Genomic DNA, 22,551 nt, shown 5'->3' with positions numbered 1-22,551 from the left:
CTCTCCACGAGCAGAGGCGGCACGCGGCTCTCCCCGGCGCCCCGCTCCATACCTGGGCTAGCGTCGCGATCTGCGGCTGCGCCTGCACAGTCATCTGCTGGCTCTCCGCCTCCGTGACGGCCGCGTCTCCRCTCTGCTGGTTCTCTGCTCCAGATTCCATGGTCATTGAGTTACCTACGAGCACAACACGGGTCGTGAGTCGCGGCCGGCCCGCGCCGCTGGCACCCTTGGGGGCTCTGGGAGCGGGTGCTGCGGYTCAGTTCCCATCACCATCAACTCCCATCACCACGCACTATTTGCACTGGTTTCTTGAAACGCTGCTCATCCGCTGAGCAGGTAGGCAAAGCTCCCCCCGCCACGTGTCTGCCTGCAGGATTTTAACGTGTGTAGTGCTCCCATAAAAAACAGTGTTCCCAATCTCATCCAATACTGAGATTAAAAAAAAAAATAGTTTTGCATATCATAATCAAAAAAAAATTACAAAATTTTACTACAACAATCTAGTACTTCCATAACTTGAAAGAGCAACTTGCATCTATCTCAATGTGAAGGTGAAAATGGGCCATAAATTAGGTGCTAGAAGCCTCCCCTGCCACAGCTCCCCTCCTCCCACAGCAGTTTGCAGATAATCAAGCACAATTTATTTTTGTGGTTCATTTCCAGTGTCTTCAGCCTGAATCAAATATGTGGCACCTCCATTCAAATTCTTTCCATAATCGGACTGAGCAACTTAGTCTCTTCCATTGCATGTTTAYAAAAGCAGTATAAGAAGTTCTGGAAACCATTTCTAGATGAACTTTAGCACAAATAATTATCTTTATATTAGGAGATACACAGTAGTTCTTTATGGTCTAGGTTCTGTATCCTCCATGGCTCCTGATACAGTTTTATTTTAAAGTGATAACTGARTAAGGCTGGATTATCAGAACACCCAATTCTATAAAAAGAGGTTGCATAACTTCCAAACCAGGCACGTAGGCAGGGTGCAAAGAATGGGAAATTCTGCACCCATATGTGAAAATTAACTTTCCAGTCTTCTTTACATACTGATATGAGAATATGTAACAGAAGACTTCAAAATWCCGGGAAATCTTCCAAAAGGTGATATAGCAAACACCACTGCGATACCCAATAGTAAATACACAGAGCACCAACACCAAAAACATTAAAAATGGGTATTACCTCCAAAGCCACAATACTAATCCCACGTGCTGCTCCAGCCTGACAAAAACCAGGTTCTTCTGCCCATCCAGAAGCAGCCAGGAGAGATGGATGTTTTGGGAAAGAGCCTGGGGGCAGAACGAGCTCAGATCCATAGGAAGGYGGGAGGGAAGGTGGAAAGGGGCGGAAATCCCTGCTCTCTGCTGGACCTTATTGCCCACAGAGGGAAAAACCTAAGGACTGTCAGTAAAATCACTGCAGGCCGCCCTGGTGCTCGGGGTGCAGGAAACGAAGCGGTTGTTCACACCGGTAAAGCATTTCCTTCCAAACCCAACGCTGGAGAAACTTCCATGTCAGTGCAAAGCGTGCTTCAAGATTGTTGGAAAGGGAATGCTCTTTGAAGACACGCATTATACAAACAGTAGGGTCACATGCTCTGTCCAAGAATCATCTGCAATTTGTGTCTTGAGTAAATAAGCACTAACAGAGAAATACGAAACAGCTGTGTGGAAATTCTTATGAAATGAACAAAAATAAGTAATCCTACCTTATACTAAAAACAGAGAAATAACGCATTTGGGGGAAAAAGAGCAAGTTGMACTCTTGCGAGCACCTGGGGTTTGGTTCCATCTCTCACCACCACCGTGACTTCCACAYGGAGCCGGTGCCGCTCGGGACAAACGCTCACAGACACCCAGGSTCTGTGTGCAAACCCCTGGCCAGGTAAAAAAGTCCATATGGACTCACTGGATTCGGTGCAGTTTGCAAATTAGATTTGATTTCAAGGCTCGTCTGTGGCCATGCCGATATTACAAGCCTGTTCTCCTGTAGTCCTCGGTTCTTCCATCTCCCAGAAAGGGTAACTTCACAATCCCCTGTGCTCCTACCATTTATGATGCACATTAGCACACCATGCTTACAGACCTCATTCATGGCACCTAAGCAGTTCTCTACACCAACCTTCATGCATGAAAGATATTTTAATGTTCATGTTACATCCCCACTGTTTTCTGAGCAACGTGCAACCCCAAAGGTGCAAACTTGCAAACCAGATTATTGCAGCTTTCCCTTTGATGATGAGCAATGTTTGATGAGTAATGTTATTGCTTGGGAGCTGTATCAGGCAGGTCTCCAAAGGAAAGCTGAAGGACAACCTGTCAATCCCTGTGTGTGGACCGTGGGGATCCCAGGCACAAACCTACCTCCCTGGACACTGTCCTGCAGGAACGGGCAGATCACTGCAGCGGCCCCATCTCCAGCCAGGATCAAACCCAAACTTTAAAAAAACAAATTCCCACCTGGGAATTCAAGTGCATTGCCTGACCGATAATGCTTTTGTTTTCCCATAGGAATTGGTGACTCAAGTGTGGAGGCACAAACAAATAGGAGCAGCAACACATGAAACGTGCAGCCAAGGAGTGTCTCGAATCGCACATTTTGCAACGCTCACATAGGTAAACGGTGCCAAATTCCTGACAATAAATGGAAATGTTCCCCTTGGAAGAACTTCCCATGCTCTCGCGCATTGTTCCACAAAGCACCTAAAAAACTGGAACGTCGCCRTGTATCAAGCGCTCGGGTTTTACGAGCTTGGTTTCTGTGCTTGCATCAGGGTYTGCATGCCTGTTTTCAGCACATGCACCAGCGGTCTGAAGCGCTCCCTGCTGCAGAACGCCGTGTTTGGGGAGGTGCCGATGGGACCTCCACACAGAGCCGCCCCACATGCAGATRGGGCTCTCGCAGGCAGCCGTTTGTGTGGGTGCTCTGACCTGCACCCTCCTGCCCCGCGCACGTGAGCCCGGGCCCGAGACAGCTCTCGGCTGCCATCCCCTGCTTCAGCTCCTCTGCACTTGGCTCTGACAGCCCCAGAGAAACAGCCTTGCTTAATATACTCACTTTATATACTCACTGTATATGTTACTCAAAGCTCCCGAGACAGCAGCCAAGCAGCTGAGACAAAATCATCTGCTTTAGCCAGGTCACGACTGGAAAAGAAGTGCAGCAGAAGCTGGCTGCTCGCACCGGACGGGTTCACAAGCCAGCAAGGGATGATGCTCATAAAGGCAAACAGCTGCAAAATGTGGAAAATTCTCCACTGGACACACCGTAGGGAAATCTAACTAAACTGCATCATTAGCTGCATGGGTTTGGGAAGGGGCCTGGGCACTATGAGAGATGGTTCGCTGAATGACTTATCATGCACTTGTGGTAGGAAATGCTGAAGTGTTATAATGCAAGAGGGGTAAGATAGAAATGCTTAAAAAATAAGGTATTTCTATAAGGGGACCCTGTCCCATCAGCTGGGTACGGTGTAAAYCCCATTCCAAATGGATCCTGTGAAATCTGGGTGTGCAGAGAAAGCAGTTGAGGCAACGAGAACCCTTTACACGGACACAGGAAAGAACTGGGTGATTTACCCCAGGAAGGAGTGCTTCACACATTAAAGATGCATTTAAACTAGTAACAAGGAAAGTACGTTGGAAACTTTCACTTTTCCAACATCAGCACAGCAATACTCAAAGGCGGCAAAAGTAGTTAAAAGCATGAAAACCAAAGAAAGTGTAAATTTCTACTGTAAGAAGCGACGAGGAGCTGACATTTAAGGGCACCCTGAGCGCGGCGGAGCCCGCGCTGAGGACAGCGGGCGCCAGCGCTGGTTATTCCTGCCCCCAAGTGTGTATGAGCCAGAGGACACAACCCTGTGTCCCCACACCTTTGGTACAAGCAGCACCTTCCCTCCTTGGTGGCCACAGGCCTGCAGCACCCTGGTCTCCCGGCGTGTCCCGACTTCTTCCCTCTCTCCCGTTCTCAGGCCCCGCTCGCTGCAGCACCCCCCGACCGCCGCGCTCCTCCTCGCGTCCTCTCCTCCCTTTTCCCACACTTGGGCTCACACACACTGCAGAGCTGCTCTGCACTGCATGCACAACTGGATTTATGCCTCCCAGGATCAGACTGATGGAAAAAAGTGGAAGTCTCTTCCTAAGCGCTGCTAAATCTGAGCACCAAACACGCTGCTGTGGCTGTTCCTGCAAGGGACATACCCACCCATCCACTTTCCTACCAGGGATGGCCCAAAGCTCTCCGCATTTCTCGGCTGCATCAGCAATCCCTCTCCCTTCTTTTCTTCAGTCCTGTCAGGGCAGCAATTCACTGTGAACTTGTACATGGACCAGACGTAACCCGCCTCTGCACAACGCAGCTCACAGCTCTGTCACTGCCACWGCTGTTCCCTAAAGGAACTTTACCAGGCGACATGCAGCTCTTGAAGGACTCTTAGCTAGACGGGGACTTCTGGCTTTGTTTTCTCACATGTCCAGACTGGGASGAACAACCGAAGAACCTCCCAGCCCAGTGCAGATCAGAGACCCCACAGCCCCAGGCCCCTTCTGGGCACTCACCCATTGCCCCGGTGTCACCTACACCATCCATCACCATCCATCGTCCCACCCCTTTCCCGACCCATTCATTATGGACCCCCTCCAGTGCTCACRGCAACTAAGGGACAGGGCAGAGAGGGGCTGAAGGAGATCCAACAGATTGGAAATGCAGATATTTGACCAGCTTCTACATTAGAAATGCCTCTTCTGAACGTGGTGGTGGGAAAGTTGCCTGCTTGTTCATCTGACCTAAAGCGCCGAGCTCTGAGGAATCCAGAGAAGAAGGGCTGAAGGTCTCCAAGCCTGTAGAAAACCTCGGCCATACAATTCAGCTGTTCCACACTGGCCAAAACACTGTTAAAACAAGCGGGAAAGGTCCATTCTGCAAATCTCAGTCTACCAACGTCCTGCACTGAAAAGGAAGATTCCTCAAATAACTCCTTCCTTCCCTGAAAAAAAAATTTTTAACAGYGGTAGCTACAAATAGAGAGAGCTAAGTGTAATAAAAAGATTCCATTACTTCATAAAGGCCTTTCCTTTTACATTATTATTATTATTGTTACAGTTTCTTATTTTGAATCTGTGTGGACTTCATCTTGCTGCCTTCTGCATCGTTCTGCTCGTGCCAATACGCTTGGTATCCTCTGGCATGGGAGTGATTCAAGCACGTTCAAACAGGAAAAGCAACAGGACAGCGAGTTCCAGGCTTCGGCAGGTTGACATCAGCGCCATGGTGCTCYATGAATGCTCGGATTTCGGGGAGCCCAGGGGGTGACCTCAGGGAGAGCCCAAGGGGGTGACCTCTGCTTCCCCGGCAGCGCTGAGCTCCGGCTGGTTCGCAGCAGGTCTATCAGCGCCACTGCTCAGACAGAAACGCGGCCGCGTCCTGCTCTGCCGGGCGACACCGGACGGTGACCGGTGCCACACGCAGCGCGCCGCCAAGTCCTGTGAAACCTTCCCCCACATGAGCTCCCTGCACCACCTCCCCGCAGGGCCGCCCGAGGCCCCGGGCAAGCGGCCTCCTTCACTGACACCAGYCTGACGTGTCCGTGAAGGAACTGCCTCCGCCGCTGAAAACGCCAGGATTGTTGGTGATTTATGTCAGATGATTATTTATTAGTTACTTTGTGCGCCCGAACACGACAGCTGGCCAGGCGAACGCTGCTCTGTGCAGCTGCTGGTGCCCCAAGAAGATTCTCAAAACTGCATCTGAAAAGCCTTGCTCGTATGGAGACATTTTTAACATAGCCTAAAAATGTAACATGACCTAATAGAGAGGTACATGGTGATTTTCATGGTAGAGCCAGTCCTCCCAGTGAACATGCCATCAGCTCCAGGTCTTTGCCATCGGCACAGGCCTTGAAGACTGACAACCCCACCGAGCAGAGCTGCTGGTGACTTGGTTTCATTTCTGGTGCTTCTGTCCAGACAAGAGCAGGGGGAACGAAGCCCTCACGAGATGTGAAGCTGTGACCTCCCAGGTGGCTGCAGAGGCGCGAAGCCCGACCGGCCTCCCCACACCTGCCTCCCACGAGCACCTCAGCGCCCCAAGCCGAACTGCGACAGGCGCCCGCCTCATGGTAGTTTCTAAGGAAGGAAGACCCAGTCGCATCCATACTGCAGCCACAGGGAGAGGGCTGTTCCATGCCCCCAGGACGGWGCGGATGCCTTGCTGCAGTGCTCAGTGCGGCAAGGCAGCTCCACACACGAGGCACGCGGCGCGCTGGCGGCTCAGCACCCAGGGGCAGCTCCAGGGCTGCCTCCTGGCAGGCGCAGGCGCCCCGAGGTCCTCCCGCAGCCCAGACCCACGGGAGGGCAAGGGCCGGTTCCGCAAGGGACGGCGTGAGAAGGCAGCTGCGTCACAGCACGGGGAGGCAGGGTTCGGAGCAGGCGGCGAGCTCAGGACCCGCCGGAGGGGCAACACCCGGCCCGTTCTCCCCCTCTGCAGACCTGTTGGGACTTGACGCCTCCCCCTGACCTGCGTCACAGTTACTCAACGGGTACCTGCTTCTCTCCTTACGCATTTCTGCTCTCACGGCCTTTACTGCCCCATCCGTCATTCTGGCAGACAGGACCCACGTGGCCGCTGCAAGAGACACTTGAGAACGCGTGGCATGTTGCGGGGATCCTTGTGTGTGAGCCCTGCAACCCCCGAGCTCAGAGGCTCGAGCTGGAGCAACTGCTGCAATCCCGAATCCACGGCCACGTCACAGCCCGGAGGACCCATTTGCACGGAGCCAGTGGTCACCTCTGAGGTGGGGACACTACTGAAACTCAGCAAGTGAAGAAGCAACGACCGGCTCATCACCAGAGCTGCTGTCCTGGAGCGGACGCACTGGGATACACGGTCAAAAYGAGGATATTTAGTAACGGTGTGTCCTGCTTTTCTATATATTTATATATACGGAACACAGAGAATCACGTATTCTGGACCAGCGGCTCTGTGGCAAATTGGTTAGGTCAAAAAATAATTAAGGCTGCTTTTAAATTCCAAGGGATCTCCTGACTCTTCACTTGGCTGCTCAGAGCTGACCCAGGCTCCTACCTGGCTGCTCGACCCAGGGCCGTGAGTGGGACACGTCAGTCCTGCAGCTCCAACGGACACAACCATCCCAATAAGGCCCCGTGACTGTACATTTAAATTGGGCATCAAGTGTGGTTTAATGGACACATGTGTATGGGTGCTACTAAAGCAGATATCCACAGGAACACGCACGCGTTATTACCGGAAATATTTCAATTCTAAAGTAASTCATTTCTAGAGTTTGGATGTATTTTAAACAATACTGTAAGACGGGACTGAAYGTTCTCAGCGATTGCACCGAGTAAAGGTGACATTCCAGTGCAGCAGGAGTGGAAGTTTGTATTTTAAAACAACATCCTCTAGAAAGCCCCTGAAATTCTGGAACAAAATGCTTCTTTTCCCTTCCTGTTACGAGGGAGGGCAACTCGTGGCATTTAGCACAGTTCGTTCAGGCCCTTAATGCACTGCGTTAGATACCTGAATTTCCTCATTCACTCGTCTTGTTCCTGCAAAACCAGAGCAAACCCAGAAGCCTGGGGCTGGGATGCTCCCGGCAACCCCAGCAAAAATGCTGCGGAGGGGCTGGTGTCGAAATCCCAAAGCGATGAAGTCTGTGCTTCTCCTCATACCGCTCTAAAACCGCGGTTTTAGAGAACTAGCCAGTTTCGGTTGAGAAGTTCAGGGCAAATACATCAAGATTTAGGCAATATCAACAGTATAATTAAACTCGATAAGAGAATTTTATGTGACAATTTCTGTCTGTGCTGTGATTTCGTCTCTCGGCAAGAAGGTACAGCTCCATTTGAAGGTTTTTTAGCCACTTCTGAGTGTCGGTGGCTAAAGTAACGTGCATTAAAAATGCTTCTTCAGAGGTTTATGCTGCAGGTTTATAGGCGCAAATTATATTAAAAAACCCTGTTCATTCTGTTCAGTGCTTGGAACATATACAGTATTTCTACAGGGCAATCCACAGGCTAAGAACATGAAGTTACAGAATGATAAATAGTGAAAAATCTTGTTTATAAAAAACTTGCAAGGAGTTCAGAAAGAAAACACAACAAAATGGCTGTTTCAGATTAATGCTTCCACTGTTTTATTAATGAATCACCATGAGAACTTCTCATCTGAAAGTTAGATGGACTGAACTACTTATATGAGGCTGATAATTGCCGGATATAAAACATACCATTTGAAAGCAAAATGGCCAAAATTTCGTAGCAGAGRTAACACAGTTCTTGTTATCATTTAGGAGGTCTGTTTCTTTCTTAAGATACATTAAAAAAAAGCTTTTTGGTGTCAACGCTCTCACGTGAAACCCCTTTTTTTCAGTTATTTCTATAGTTGAGTGCTACAGTCGCGTATACCCCAGGTATGCTAAGGAAAACAGCACCCTCTTACAAACCTCATCCTCGTCCCGCTTCTGAATACTTCCTATTCACAAAATTTACGGCCACGTTAAAACCGAAAGGGTTGGTGCCTAAGCCGCAGCTCAGACCTGAAAATATTTTAAGCCCGGCCGTGACCCAGAATTGCTCCGGCTTCATCGGTTAGTCCCCAAACAAAATCAGCAGCGCTTGGTCAATCAGCACGAGTCTTGAAGCGAGAGCAGACACATTTATCTACCTTAACGCTCCAAGATTAAATCTGTGACCCACTCACTTCCTGCAAAAGAAGCAAAAACTAAGCAGTGACTACATTTTCTACTAAAATAACTTTGGGTGTTATCATGGGAGTGGATTTGGGGTTATTTTTCATGTGTTTCGGCCTTGCCAGTGCAGGAAAGCCTCTTAAATGAGGAAAATCTTCCCTACGCTTGACGGGCAGATTTGATTTGTTCCATAACGAGGAACAATTACCTTGTTTTCCGCATCCTTCAGCTGGATTTTAAGAACAGAACCACCTGTGGGTATCGCAGCTGCCCGGAGAAGCGGAGACGTGGCCGGCAGATAAGCAGGAAGCCGGGAGCGATTGCCCTGCGGAGGCAGCGTGAGCCATCGGGATGCACCGGCGGTGGGGAACGACACAAACGCCCCTCACCTCCGTTTGCCATGGAAAAAACACGAGTCTCCCTCTTGCTTTCTGCAGCTGCAGCCTTAGGAGCCGGCTCTGGCCACGCTCTCCTGCCCGTTCTCCCTTTCTTAATCGCACCCTTGTCCGTGGGGCCCGTGATAAATGGGGCTAAGGAGCAATCTGGGTTGTGAACACGTGGGAAAAACACAAGTTGTTTCCAACCCAAACCCCACTCATTTCACCTCACAGCCTCCCAAACAGCTGTACTGGTCCTAGGGACACTGGGATGGGAGCACAGAAAGCGAGGCTGAGTCTGCTTAAGCTGGGCCTGCCACTGAAAGTCAAGTATGTTCAATCACACACACGGGGAATAGGCGACCTTATGGTCCAACATTCACGCTAATGCAGTTTGAGCCACAATTATTATTTAAACATTGGGAAGAGGGAGCAGGCCATTGATCATGTTGTCCCAACAGGAAAAGCAAAGCTCAGGAGCCAGGAGCCCTGAGCGAACTGTCGGGAGGGACTGAGCGGGTTCATACAAGATGCTGGGTCTGGAACCCTTCTGGGACTTTGTCTTTCAATCCAGGCTGGTTAAAGACACGTCATATACAGTCCTTCTCATGCGTCCGGGCTCCTCATGGAGAGAGGGATTCAGTGGTTACTCTGAACCAATTCCGTGGCAAGCCTCAAATCCACCTGCGAAGCGGCGCTGCTAGCAGAGCCGCACAGGTACCTGCAGCCTTTCAGGAAGCAGCAATTCCCTCTCAGGCTTCCTTCTCCGCACGAAGCGCCCCGCGAGCGGCAGCCCGTGACACAGCGACACGGCTGTGAGCAGCACGGACAGGGGTGACACGGCTATGCGCCGACACGGCGGCTCCTCCATCCTCCTCCTCGTCCTGCCTCTTGCCGCGGCTCCGCACCGGCTGCCGTGAGGATCTGCATCGCCAACGGATCCGACTCGCTCACCCTGAAGGAAGCTACCCTGACAAAAACGGAGAGGTTCTCCCTGCGCTAGCGACCTGAACTSACTCACTGACTTATGCACCAAAGTCTACAGGCAGCACGAGCRGTTGGCAACACCGCACAATGAGACGCAGGACAGAGGAAAGATCTCTCTTTCCAGAGGCACCATCAGCGGTTCAGCTCAGCTAGGAGCACAGCGACAGACCTCTGCTGCTGTTACTGTGGCAGGAGTACACGCCAGAACTGCCTTTCTCACTCTGCCCTCCCTTGGTGTCTCCCACAATCTTCCTAGCAGCACAAAAAAGTCCAATGATTTTCATGAAGATGGGCAGAAGTTCTACTTTTATAGTAATGCCCTAAGTGTTTTTCAAGAGGAAGTTCTGAACAGTGTATGAAGGTAGAGATTCACACGGAGGGGAGGACATCACACGGAGGGGAGGACGTGCCCCAGGAGAGCTGGGGGCAATGCCACCAAACAGAGCAGAAAAAGGCAAGGAAACGTTCCCCTCTTCCACGGGGTTAATAAGATAAACCAGATGGGAAAAGATGCTACATTTGGTGCTAGAGGAGATTCAAGGGACAGTGTGCCAGCAGATCGGGGTGGTGTCTCAATAGCAGCAGAGAATGTGAGAAGATTTAGGGTCAAGGCGCAGGGACCCGTGCGCGCCACGGCACTGTCACCTGCGAGCAGCTGCTGCTGTGGCCATTTACTCACACTAGCCCCAAGTCACACTCAGTGGAGCGATCCAGCACCCCAAGAGAGGGAGCCAGGACGGGGCTCGTGCTCCAGCCCTTGTGTAACGCCAGCTGCACGTGCGGGACGGGGGCAAGAGCCGCCTGGGGTTGTTGCTCAAGCAGCAACAGTGTCCGAAATGCGTGTGGAAGCGGTTTCCATCCGTGAGGGAGCACACGGGCCTCGGGACGCCCTGGTTTCCGCCGYGTCTGCTCCTCATGTCAGCCTCCTTGCAGGGAGAACCTGCTCTTGCCTACATTGAGAGAGTCACCTGAACTTTGCTTCAGGAGGGAGAACAGGGCCCAGCCTTACAGGTGATCTCAGCAAGGAGAAGTAATTAAAAAAAATAAACAAACAAACAAAACAAAACAAAAAAAAAAAACGCTGGTAACCTCATCAACTAACCAAACCACCATTGGAACAGCACAGACTTCCACAAAGCACTCATTGGAGCGGAGGGAAGGACGAGTGTGCAAACGCCAGGGACAGGAACTTATGTTTCGATTTCCCGCATGGAGACAGCTTTAAAATAGTCCATTACAGGCCTTCCCACACCTTTCTCCTAAGCAGCTCGTGCCGGGCAGCCCGAGACCGAAGTGACCGGCAAGGATGGCCCGAAGAGTCCGTGGCGGGACCCCGATCCCGGCAACTGTTCCTACAGGACGTTGATGTCCGTCGCAGAGCTGAGACCAGTGGGCACACGTCCTGTGGACGCCAGGACGTGCCCATGGTCTCAGCTCTGCGACGGACATCAACCCCCCCCGACCCCCTGCGAGAGCAGCCGACCCGCTTGTGGGCTCCAGCGCGGGAGAAACGCTCTGCTCAAACCACAGAGTGCCCAACTGGCCCCCAACGCTCTGCTAAACACGTGCCATTAAACACGAGTCCGTGCGTRTCCATGTAWGTGTGTGTATATACATATTCATGCAGACACACACACAAATTTCCTCCAAGTTCTTCACCCTCTCCCCTTAAGAAGCTCTTCCACCATCTGCCGTTTGCTTTTCCCTCTGCTCCTCACAGGATGCTCCAAATCCAGCACTGCCAGGAGAAAAAAAACAGCGGCAGCAGCAGCACGAATGTGAAAATCCCGCCTGCTTCCAACTGCTGCTTTGCCTGGTGCTCCCAAAAGAGCGACCAACCCAAGCACATCCTCACCCTCTCCCCAGCCCACAAGGCTGCTCAGAAATCTGCAACCACGGCGCCGTGCTCCTCTCATCCACTTTTTTTTAATATTGGTATAATCAAGCTGGCTAAAAGCTTGGGGATAAAGTAGGCACGAAGAGCTCAAGAGCTGGGAGGAGTAAAAGGAAGACTGTTACCCACTGAGAGTGCTCAGACTTTCATAACCATCATGAAACGTGACCGCAGGGACTGCAGAGGAGGCAGCATCATTTTGGATTTAGAGAAATGCAATCCCTGAACTGCTGCGGAGCTCCAGCTGGGCACCAGGGTGCCCCGACCAAACCCAGAGAGGTTGCTTTGGGTGAGGAGCATTACTGACATTTTCCACGAACATAAAGTTTAAGTTACAGGCAGAAGGCTGGGCCTTCTCACTGCAAAAAAATAAAAAGCCTCGAGGAGTGTGGCCTGAGCAACTGATCTCCACTTGCTCATGGAGATCCCAAAATAGAGGTGAAGTGTGAATATCCCATYTGTTCCCCACGGATGTCAACAGAAATTCTTGGTCAGGGCCTCACCTAGGACCAAAATGTGCACCCAGAGAGCTGCAGCTGGGCGAGAAGAGCCTGTTTATTTCTTACTGCGGCAGAACTAAGACTTTCCAGATTAGGACGAGCTACTGCAGGGTATTTTATATTTGACACCAGGACCAGCAATAGCTGCTGCAAGCTCCCAGGAAGCAGAGAGTGGTGCCTTGACAGTCTCCATTATCTGTTCCTCAGTTTTTGGACCTAACAGACTCTTTCCGACCTTTCCTCCTCCCGTAACAGCAGGCACCTTTGTATTCCCCCTTCCCAAAAGCATGGGGAAACAGCAGGCATTTAGTCCAGAGGCAGACCATTTATTGCAGACTCGGATACAAAGCTRACATTACTAATCTAAACAGCAAATATGACTGGATGTCCCACCAGGGAGATTTTGAGAATATGAATAATTATTATACTCCTCTTTCCTAGACCCAAATAATATTACATTTTAAGTTACCCGTAAGCGATGCTTGACCAACACATTATTACCTTCCTGCCCCCTTTTCTCTCTGATCAGTGAGGGTAAAAAGGTTTTAAGGAAATGCAGGAAATAAGGCCAGACAATGTTGATGTGAGAATCCTCTACTGTATCACAAAACAGAGCAGTTTGGGAATAAACAAAAAGTCACATAATAATAATAATAATAATAATAATAATAATAATAATAATAATAATGACATGCAAACGTTTACTGTCACATTTTTGTATTTGCAACGAATCGAGCCAGAAATGGACGAGTTACCCCAAGCACCACGCTCTGTTTGATCGCTATGGGGCTGCACTGCTCACCGGGGTTCACAGGGCTCCGCTACGGGCCTGCCGCTGCAGCGACCCTCTCTCTTCCCACCGGGGTGTTTTTCAGTGACGCCCAACACCTCGGCTTTCATTTCCAGGGAATTGGTGGCAGCGACAGAGAACAAACCCAGGGRCAGGATAGGACAGGCCTAGGCAGACGCTCACCCCAGCCATGCGCATCTTCAGTGAACGTACGTGTGTCCGGGGCTTTACATTAAAAGCCTGGGCTATCTTATAGCACAGCCAAGGGGAGCAGAACCTCAGAGCTCCCGTCATTTAAAGCACGACACTCGGTGGTGATAACGGAATTGAGAGAGAGATAGCCGTTATTTTTGAGTAAGTTTCTATCCTTTTATTTAAGAACTAGGAAAAACTTGTTTTCAACCCCCAGAAAGAATGAWTTTTCATGGCTGGTATTATGAAATCTCCTGCTTCTGGAATAGGTGCATTTCAATGTACAATGGGGAGGATGTTAAAAAGAAGATGGAAAAAAAAAGTGTTCTTGGAGGAGTCACATGATGTATCTATTCATCTATATCTATATATGTGTGTGTGTTTATACAAGGATAAACTTTTGAAAGGAATAAAAATCCCTGTTAAAAAAAAAAAAAGTTAAAAACGGGGGTAAAAAATAAAAAGGGGTTGTCAGGCCAGAGCGCATCGTTGCAGAGCTGCGGACACCCGGGCTTGGCATGGGCAAATAAAGCGAAAAAACAGCATCCTCCCTGCCGGAGCGGGGAGCGCAGCGCGGGAAAACAGCGCGAATAAATAAAATATATATATGGAAATAAAAGTGGATGCGCGGGCCCCGCCGGGCTCCCCGGGGCCCTGCCGGGCGGGCGGGCGGCGGGGCCGGTACCGGTGCCGGGCGGGCCGCGGCGGGGCCGCTAACGGTCGGTAACGGTCGGTAACGGTCGGTCGTTCGGCCGGCCGCCCCGCGCGCCGCGCGCGGCCGCCGCTTTGTGTCTCCTCATGGCGGGAGGCCGCGGGGCCGCGCTCGCCCTGCCCGGGGCGGCGGCGAAAAAAAAAAAACCCACAACAACGGGGATTTCTGTATATTTAAAAATAAATAAATAAATGAGAATCCCGGTAGCGGGGCTGGCGGGGGGCGCAGCGGGAGGTGGGCGCGCGGCCGCCTCGCCCCCTCGTCGTCTTCCTGCTGCCGCTGCCGCTGCTGCCGGGGCGGCGGCGCCGCTGCTGCCGCCGCGCGGGGCCGGGGGCCGCCGCCGGGGCCGGCTCCCATCCGCCATGATCCTTTGTTCGCGGCGGCGGCGGGCGCGGAGCGGGCTCGGCTCCATGTTGCGCCGGGCCCCGGGCCCCGCCGGCCGCCTCGCCTCCCCGCCCTCCCCCCCCGCCCCTCGCAGCCTGGGCGCCGTCCTCCTCTTACCGGTTACCAGGCTGCTCCGTCACTGCTTTCGTTCGCGCCTGGGATCCCGCCGCCGTTTTATTCTCTCCCCCACGTAACACACCGCGTCAAACTACACCTCCGCCGCGTCACTCGCGCACACGGGCGCTCCCAGCCCGGCGACACGCAGGCGGCGGCCGACTGCGGAGCGCCAGCCAGGGAGCGAGCGCCGAGCGCGCCGCGGGCCCGCGCGGAAAGCGCCGAGCGCTCACGGAAACCGCCGAGCGGCGGGAACGGCCGAGCGCGCCCGCCCGCCGCCGCGGAAACAGCCGAGCGGCCGCGGAAACGAACGAAGCGCCGCGGGGCGAGGGGGCGCCCGCCGCCCCCGGCCCCACTGCGGCCCCACGGCGGGGCACGGCCCTTGCCGCCCCGGCCACGGCGCTCCTGCCCCAGCCCCCCCCCCCCTCAGCACCCACGGTTGCCCCCAGTGCTCCCCCAAAGTGTTCAGCTGCCCCTCCACGAGCGCAACATGGCGGGCGGTGTGGCCGCGGGCACCTCGCCATGGGCGCTGTGCCCACACAACATGGCGAACACGGTGGCCACAAGCAGAACATGGCGGGCGCTGGGTCAGTGCAGCATGGTGGATCTGGTTTCCACAAGCGCAGGATGCTGGAGGTCACGTTTCCTTGAACACGGCATTGGTGTTGTCCACGGGCACAACGTGGTGGACGTGGTTTCCACAAACACAGCATGTCAGATGGGATAATCACAAACCCAACATGTGGGACATGGTGTCCCCTCAATGTGGTGGGCATTGTCTCCTCAAGCACCATATGGACAAGGTTTAAGGGGCATCATGTTGAAGGGCTTACACTTAGATTCAATGATCTTGAAGGTCTTTTCCAACCATTATGATTCTATGATTCTGTGGTGTAGTGTTCCCCTCACTGTGGCGGGAGCAGTGTCCACAAGCACAACGTGGCAGATGGGGTGTCCAGAGGCACAACATGGCGGACATGGTGTTCACCTCAGTGTGGTGGACGTGGTGTCCACAAACGCAACAGGGCAGATGGGGTGACCACAGGTACGACATGGCAGACGTGTTCTCAACAACGTGTTGCCACGGTGTGGGCGGACATGGTCTCCACAAGCACATGGTGGACATGGTCTAAAAGGCATGGTGTTGAAGGGATTACGGTTGGACTCAACGATCTTGAAGATCTTTTCCAACCATTATGATTCTATGATTCTATGGCATAGTGTTCCTCTCAGTGTGGCAGACATGGTGACCACAGGAACAACATGGCAGATGGAGTGGCCGCAAGTACGACATGGCAGATGTGTTGTGAACAGGCATGATGTGGGTGGACATGGTGTCCCCCCAACATGACATACATGGTGTCTACAACACAACACAGGGGACAGGGTGTCCACAGGCACAACATGGCAGACATGATGTCACCTCAGTGTGGTGGATGTGGTCTCCACAAGCACAACRTGATGGACACAGGCGTTCCTCTTAGTGTGGTGGGAGTGGTATCCACAAGCACAACATGGAGGATGGGATGTCCACAGGCAAAAAAAAATAGTGGACAGGGTTGCCACAAGACAAGATGGTGGACGTGGTATTCCCCACAACATGGCGGACGTGGTCTCCACACAAGCATGATATGGCGGATCTGGTGTCCCCTCAATATGGTGGATGTGGTGTCCACAAGCACAACATGGAGGAGAGGGTGACCACACGCATGCCATGGCAGACACGGTGTCCCCACGGCAYGGCCGACACGGTCCCCACGGGTACCACGTGGAGGATGCAGTGTTGTCCAGAGCCGCCAGGCCTCGCGGCTGCCGTGGTGGCTCCTCTCCCCGCTCCTCAGCCCTTCTTGGCCGCCTGGCCTCTGCCGCCGTTTCCATCTGCCCTCCGTGCGCCCCTCGCGCGCTGCCTGCCGGGCCGCTCCTCTGCTCGCTGGGCACCAGGGCCAGGCAAGGCTGGTCCCGCAGCCCCATCCCCGCCTGCCAGGGCTCCCCACTTGCCCTCATGTCATCTCCTGCACCTGACGTCTCTCTGACGACGATGGGGACGCGATGGGGACGTCCCACACGATGGAGACGTCCCACACGATGGAGATGTCCCACACGATGGGGACGTCCCACACGATGGAGACGTCCCACACGATGGAGATGTCCCACACGATGGGGATGTCCCACACGATGGAGACGTCCCACACGATGGGGACGTCCCACACGATGGAGATGTCCCACACGATGGGGATGTCCCACACGATGGAGACGTCCCACACGATGGAGACGTCCCACACGATGGAGACGTCCCACATGATGGAGACGTCCCACACGATGGGGATGACCCACACGATGGAGACGTCCCACACGATGGAGACGTCCCAAACGATGTCCCACACGATGGGGACGTGGAGGGGCAGGTGGGGAGCTGGCGCCATCCAAAGCCATGGTAGCTCTGAGGAAGGCAGGTTGTGTTGCTGGAGTCCTCAAGATGGCACTGCACCACCGGCATGGAGGACTGGGTCTCCTGCACCACAACCAGCTCCCCAGCYTTGCCGTGTCCGCTCATGTCCTTCCCAGGTCCGGTTTTCCTCGAGAAGGYTGAACGGGATTTACCTCGGGTGAGTTTCATCCAGCTCCAACCCACATGGCCAGAGATGGTGCAGGCACCGATCGCAGCCTTGCTCTGGTTTTGGCTTTGTTGGTTTGCTCTTTGTTTAGAAATGAACCCCAAATAAACCCACATTTAGCATTTTCAAGGCGAGCAGCTCGAGTTAAACTSATAAACATTGTTTCATGGAGAGCACATTAACGTGGCCGGGCCACATGCCATTTTGCACTAGTATTGCGCTTATTCTGTCCACTCCATCTGCAAATACGAGCTCCAAGTTCGCAGCCTGGTGTGTCTGAGGCTACTGCCCCCATCGTGGCCCTGTCTCCCTCGTTAGTTTGGATTTGTGTTGTTCCTTTGATTCCTTGCTGGCCCTGTCAGCAGCGTTCAGCCAAAATCACTCCCAAAACCACTGTGCCGCAAGGAGCCCTTCTGAGATCAGAGCACCCAGCATCAGCCTCTGTGCGCCGCTTATCGGGAGCAAAGCTCTTACGTAAGGAAATATTTACAACCAATAGGACAAAATAAGCCACCTGAGCGTCTCTTGTTTCATTCACATTTGTCCTTTTTTATTTTTTTTCCCAYTCCCCCTCATTCTTTCCAGTCCAGCAGCGCGAGCCATGAGTGGAGCCGGTGGGGCTGCCCTTAGCACCGTTCTCTGCACACTCTTGATCCCGCTCTCCTTTTGAGGCACWGCTAATATCCTGGCGTCCCCCTGGTCCTTCCAGCCCTGGAATCACTTGCTCCTCACTCCCAGGCTGGCTCTTTTCCAGTCATCCCCCTAAAGCCTTTCAGTTTGCAAAGGGCACCKTGCCGCGGTGTCTGCTTCCCCACCACCAGCCTCAGCCGCCCTTACGGCAGACAGCTCCAGTGCCGTTCATCTCAAGCTGAAACGGATGTTAGGGAGATGCCCAAGGTGATCCGAAGTCTTTCCCTTGTGCCCCATGGTGATGCATGGGGGGCAGCTGGATTCAGCCTGGGCTCATAGGGGTTTGGCGGCACAGCTGGACCAACGTCTCATACACACCAGCTGAGAAATCGTCGTTTTGCACATTCCCCTTCCCCGGCAGGTTTTCTGATTTGTTTTGTTCCTTGTTTCCTTTTGCTCTCGTCAGATCTGCGCAGAAGTGAGAGGCCAAGCAAAACTGGAACTTCATTGGTGCTGGGAGTGAACGGTTGAGTTGCAAAAAAACCTTTCCTCACCATCATCTGCCTCCCCCTTTCGTGTTTTCCCTTGGGGGTTTGTATAAAACGGGGCGGTAGCGATGTGTGCCAATTACCAGTCATGTTCTATAGGGAGAGCCTGACTGGAGAAGCAAGAGGGTGCTCAGCAGTTCTACTGTCCATCAGCACAAGTTTGCTTGATGATGAGTAAAACACAGCAAGATTAACGTCTCTCCTTGCAATTAAACCATAGGGGCAAGTTCATGAGCTTTGCAGTTACCGCCCCGGCACCCAAGCTAATATTTAACGTGGAAATGCAGAGATAGGTGCAAGTTAGATGGTTAGCGGAGTGCGCATTTGGACACGGTGAGTGTTGCCTTGCACTTCCCACCCCACATAAATACATCACCTGGATTTAAAGCGGACACAGGGGAAAGCGGTTTCTGAGCAGAAAACGAAGGTGATGAAGAGATGCTGCTCTCAAACCCAGACGTGGAGACCTCARTCCTCCAGTTTGGTCTCTGCTTTGGAGACAAACGGAGGCTTTGCCTCAGACCCCCATCCCAAATAGTCCCCTGTCATTTCACATCCTCTCAGAAGCAGGTAAAACTGCTTACATACCAGAATAAGGACAGAACCCTACAGGTTTAGTACGGACAGAACCCTACAGGTTTAGTACCTGCCGTGGAGAAGAGGCTTCATGGCCCCTCTGAGCACTTTGTTCCAGACAGAGACCTCAATTCAAGTGGCCAAAACAGAACCGGTTCTTGAGCACCTCCCCGCTGAAAGCTAACGAAGTGCAGCCCCGAACCGCCCCTGCTGCTCGCGGACATTCCTCGCTGCTAAATGCAATGAATCTCCCTGGCCAGAGGCAGACTTCCCAGGCCAGCCGAGGGCCGGCTCCGTGAGGCCAAGGAAGTCGGTCGCTTTGTTTAACCCTGGAAGGGGGAAACGGGCCGCGCGGCCAGGCCCTCGGAGCGGGAGCAGTTACGTGTCCAGGTATCACACAGCATGCTGTGATTGCTCTGTGCAGCGATGCCTTCCACAAAGAAAATGAGGGAAAAATCCATTCTATTTCATCCTTGTGTTCTCCAGAAACACCTCTTAAAAGACTGTTTTCTTGCCACGATACTTTCTCCCTCTTCACTTATCTTTTTCTTCCTCATTAAGCTGAATTTCTCTTCACTTTTAAAGCCCTGAATAACCGTCCCTGCCTTTTTTTCTCCTCCTGTCTTTCCATTCCTGCGACAACGTACGCACCAATACTCTCCCCCATTAAGATTTAGCACAAAACTGTGCAAGAAKGGGCAATCTCCTCCAAGAAGTGTTCAGGCTTCCTGCAGCCGCCGGTTTTTGTGGTGGGAATTGCTAAGCAGCCCTCGTGCAAAGGCGGGTATTAACCTCCCTTTCTGCCAGCTGCACCTTTTCCCCCAGGAAAAGACCCGCAGTGATCTCACCTTTGTGGAGCCATAGGAACTCGGGAATCGCTTTCCCACCCCTCTCCCTGCCTCCTTTTCTAGGATGCTCCGCGTGCCTTGGGATCAGCAGGTAACAGGCAGCGTACGAGTTTGGGTTTTATTATTTCTTCTCCTCTCAGAGGTCAGCAAAGCAGCTTTGGGCCGAACCTTTAAAGGCCACCTAAGCTTTACAGAGCATCCTGGGTCTTCATGGGACAGATTGTGGCCCAAAAGGGAGAGCTGGAAGGCACTGCTGACCACCAAGGCGCTCGGAAAAGCTCTGCAAACGGGCTCACGCTCCAAGCCACTGACACTCCTTCATCTTGCCCATCGAGGTCTCTTATTTTACACGTCATGACCTGCGGACCACTGCACGCTCCAAAACTTTCCGAGAAGAAACACAGGAGTGACGGATTTAAACCTTTTTTAAGGAGTATCCTGTGATGGGAATGTTCCAGCAGATACACGGCAGAAGTCCTGGCCTGCAGCCAGTGCTGAGGCTCTGGCTTTGCCTTCCTCCTTTGCTCCAAGAGAGAGGAGCCCAAAAAGTGATGAAGAAGAGGGAGGAAAAAGGCGCCTGCCAGTGCCAAGGGGGAAGGAAGGGGACTCCCGTTTTCCCTGTCTTTCTGTGTCCCTAAAGTTCCTCCTGCAAAGGGGACGGCCCAGGGGAATGACCGGGCTGTCTCACAGCCTCTAACATCCAAACAGCAAACAGGRCTCCGCTTATCGGCTCGGAAGGACCCGAATTTCTCTCCCACCCTCGGGAGAGAAGCCCCGGCCTTGCTTCCAGCACCCTGGCTGTCACGCAGTGGTGAGGACGAGCTGCTCTCCCCGACTGCGTGCATTTATTTATGCAATTATATAATGCATTTGCTCGCGCGGCTAGAAAACATATAATTTCATTTGCTGTATGAATGTTGTGAGCCTTCCTTACGCCATTGGTGTCAACCTGCCTGCGCGTAAATCAGGATTCAGATAAAAAATCGCATTACTTTAGCCTGTTCTTATTTAACCATTGATAAAATAGCTCAAATGGGCCGGGTGCAAATGACAGTAAAATTGGCGTTTACAAGAGACCTATTAGACAGAGGGGAATTGGGCTGAGGGAAACGTATTGATTCTTTTTCCCCCTCTCCCTCCTCCATGCCTGAAATAAAACACTGGCCTCTGGAAGGGCCCTGGTGTTTGCAGCCGCCGGTGGTGGCGGCGGCGAGGCCATGTGTCCTTGTCCCCTTGTCGCGGCATTCCCGGCGCCCGGCCAAGGGAGACGCCGCGTCCCGAGCGCTCCCCTTTGCTTAATGAAGTCCGCGGACTGCGGATAAATGCGGAGAAAACGGCCTTAACTGCTAAAACGGGATGCGGGAGACACCGCGTGCTGGGAAAACGCTGAGGAGAAGCTGCGGTGCTGAGCGAGGCCGGTGCCGTGTGACCTGGAGCCTACTGAGGGCAGCACCGAGCCGCCTTCCCAGCAGGGCTCCAGGGATGCTCCTGTTGGGCTTTCCCATTAAAAAAGGGRACTTTGCTTTCTCCATCACCACTTTTGTCTCTTTTTGTTTTAAACCTTCCAGGAAAGAACTTAGGTGGGGCCTAAGCAAAAAGTCCTGAGGCTGCAGCGAGCAGAGGAAAGGGATAGAATGAGTGCCAGGTTTAACTGAGGTTGTAAGTGACTGGTGATGGAGGTCCAAGGAGAGCAAGCCGCGACCTGGAAATGGGAGTTGTCACCCATTACCTGCCATGAAACCAACGGGAATACGTCCGTGTCTTTCCTCGTTGCCCTTTTTATGTGCCAGGTTTAGGGATGTTCCCTGTTCCCATGAAAGAGACGGTGCTGACAGGAAGGAAAAGGGCTCCCGAGTGGCACCCGGACGCGGCCCGGCCTGGAAGGAGAGCGTGGGCTGGACTTCATCCCAACGCTGGTACCGCCGGGGACACGCGATGCCACCGAGGCCAGGCCGTGTCCCATCGGTGCCCTCGCCCGGCTCCCCGCTCAGCGGGAAGAGAGCGTTCCTTGCCGCGGGATTCCGCCCGCACAGTCGGTGTGTTGTGGGTTTGCTGGTCAGGCGGAGGGAGAAAATACAGGGCACGTCAATGCAGGTGGTTTTGGCGGGCCCAAACCCTCCTGATTTTGAGCTAAAAAACCAGCCTGGTGCATTTTGTGTCCCTGGAAAGCCCAGATGCTGTCGCAGGGGCATGTGGGGCTGGAATACGGGCTCAGTTAAGCCATTCCTGGGGTCATGGTGCAGAAAACAAAACATTTGTCCCCCCATATTTAACTTTGCTGGTGCGAGACCATTGCAAGCGCCAGCGAGGACGGCGGCAGCGCCCTTCTGCACCTTCACYTATGGGTGTTTCCTTCAGCCTCCTGCAGCCCCCATCCCTTTGAGAGACGGGGCTCATCCGCCATCTCCAAAGCCGCGATTCCCGTGAGCGTGTTGGCTTTGGAGACGGAGATACGTGGCGTCGAGGCGCCCCAGCCTTCGCCCCRTCGGCAGGAAGGCCCCTTTGCTGCTCCTCCAGGTGCTGGGGAGCACAAAGTTGCTCCTCTGCATCAAGAGCAGGGGGGACCTTTGCTCCGGGAAGCCACCGTACGTGGCCCGGGTCTTAATTTAAAAGGCAGAAATTGAGAGGAGACCTAAATATACACACACAMAMATATATATATATGTATAAAATC

At 53.0% G+C, this 22,551-nt stretch overlaps 1 protein-coding gene across 1 annotated transcript in view; it reads right to left on the bottom strand.

Moving 5' to 3' along the window:
• The window catches only part of CREB1 (cAMP responsive element binding protein 1), a 28,312-nt gene extending 13,434 nt beyond the window's left edge, over positions 1 to 14,878 (bottom strand). Inside the window, exons 1-2 of the mRNA XM_026049459.1 lie at positions 14,664 to 14,878; positions 53 to 174 (exon numbers count right to left, since the gene is read on the bottom strand). Coding sequence (XP_025905244.1) covers positions 53 to 166 — 114 coding nt within the window. The 5' untranslated portion in view covers positions 167 to 174; positions 14,664 to 14,878. The remainder of the gene's footprint in view (positions 1 to 52; positions 175 to 14,663) is intronic.
• Positions 14,879 to 22,551: the final 7,673 nt, after the last annotated feature.

This window comes from Nothoprocta perdicaria, unplaced genomic scaffold (assembly GCF_003342845.1).
Source record: "Nothoprocta perdicaria isolate Ctin4 unplaced genomic scaffold, notPer1 scaffold_11, whole genome shotgun sequence".
NCBI lineage: Eukaryota > Metazoa > Chordata > Aves > Tinamiformes > Tinamidae > Nothoprocta > Nothoprocta perdicaria.
The sequence above is the reverse complement of the archived record's forward strand: the minus strand, read 5'-3'. Positions and strand labels throughout refer to the sequence as shown.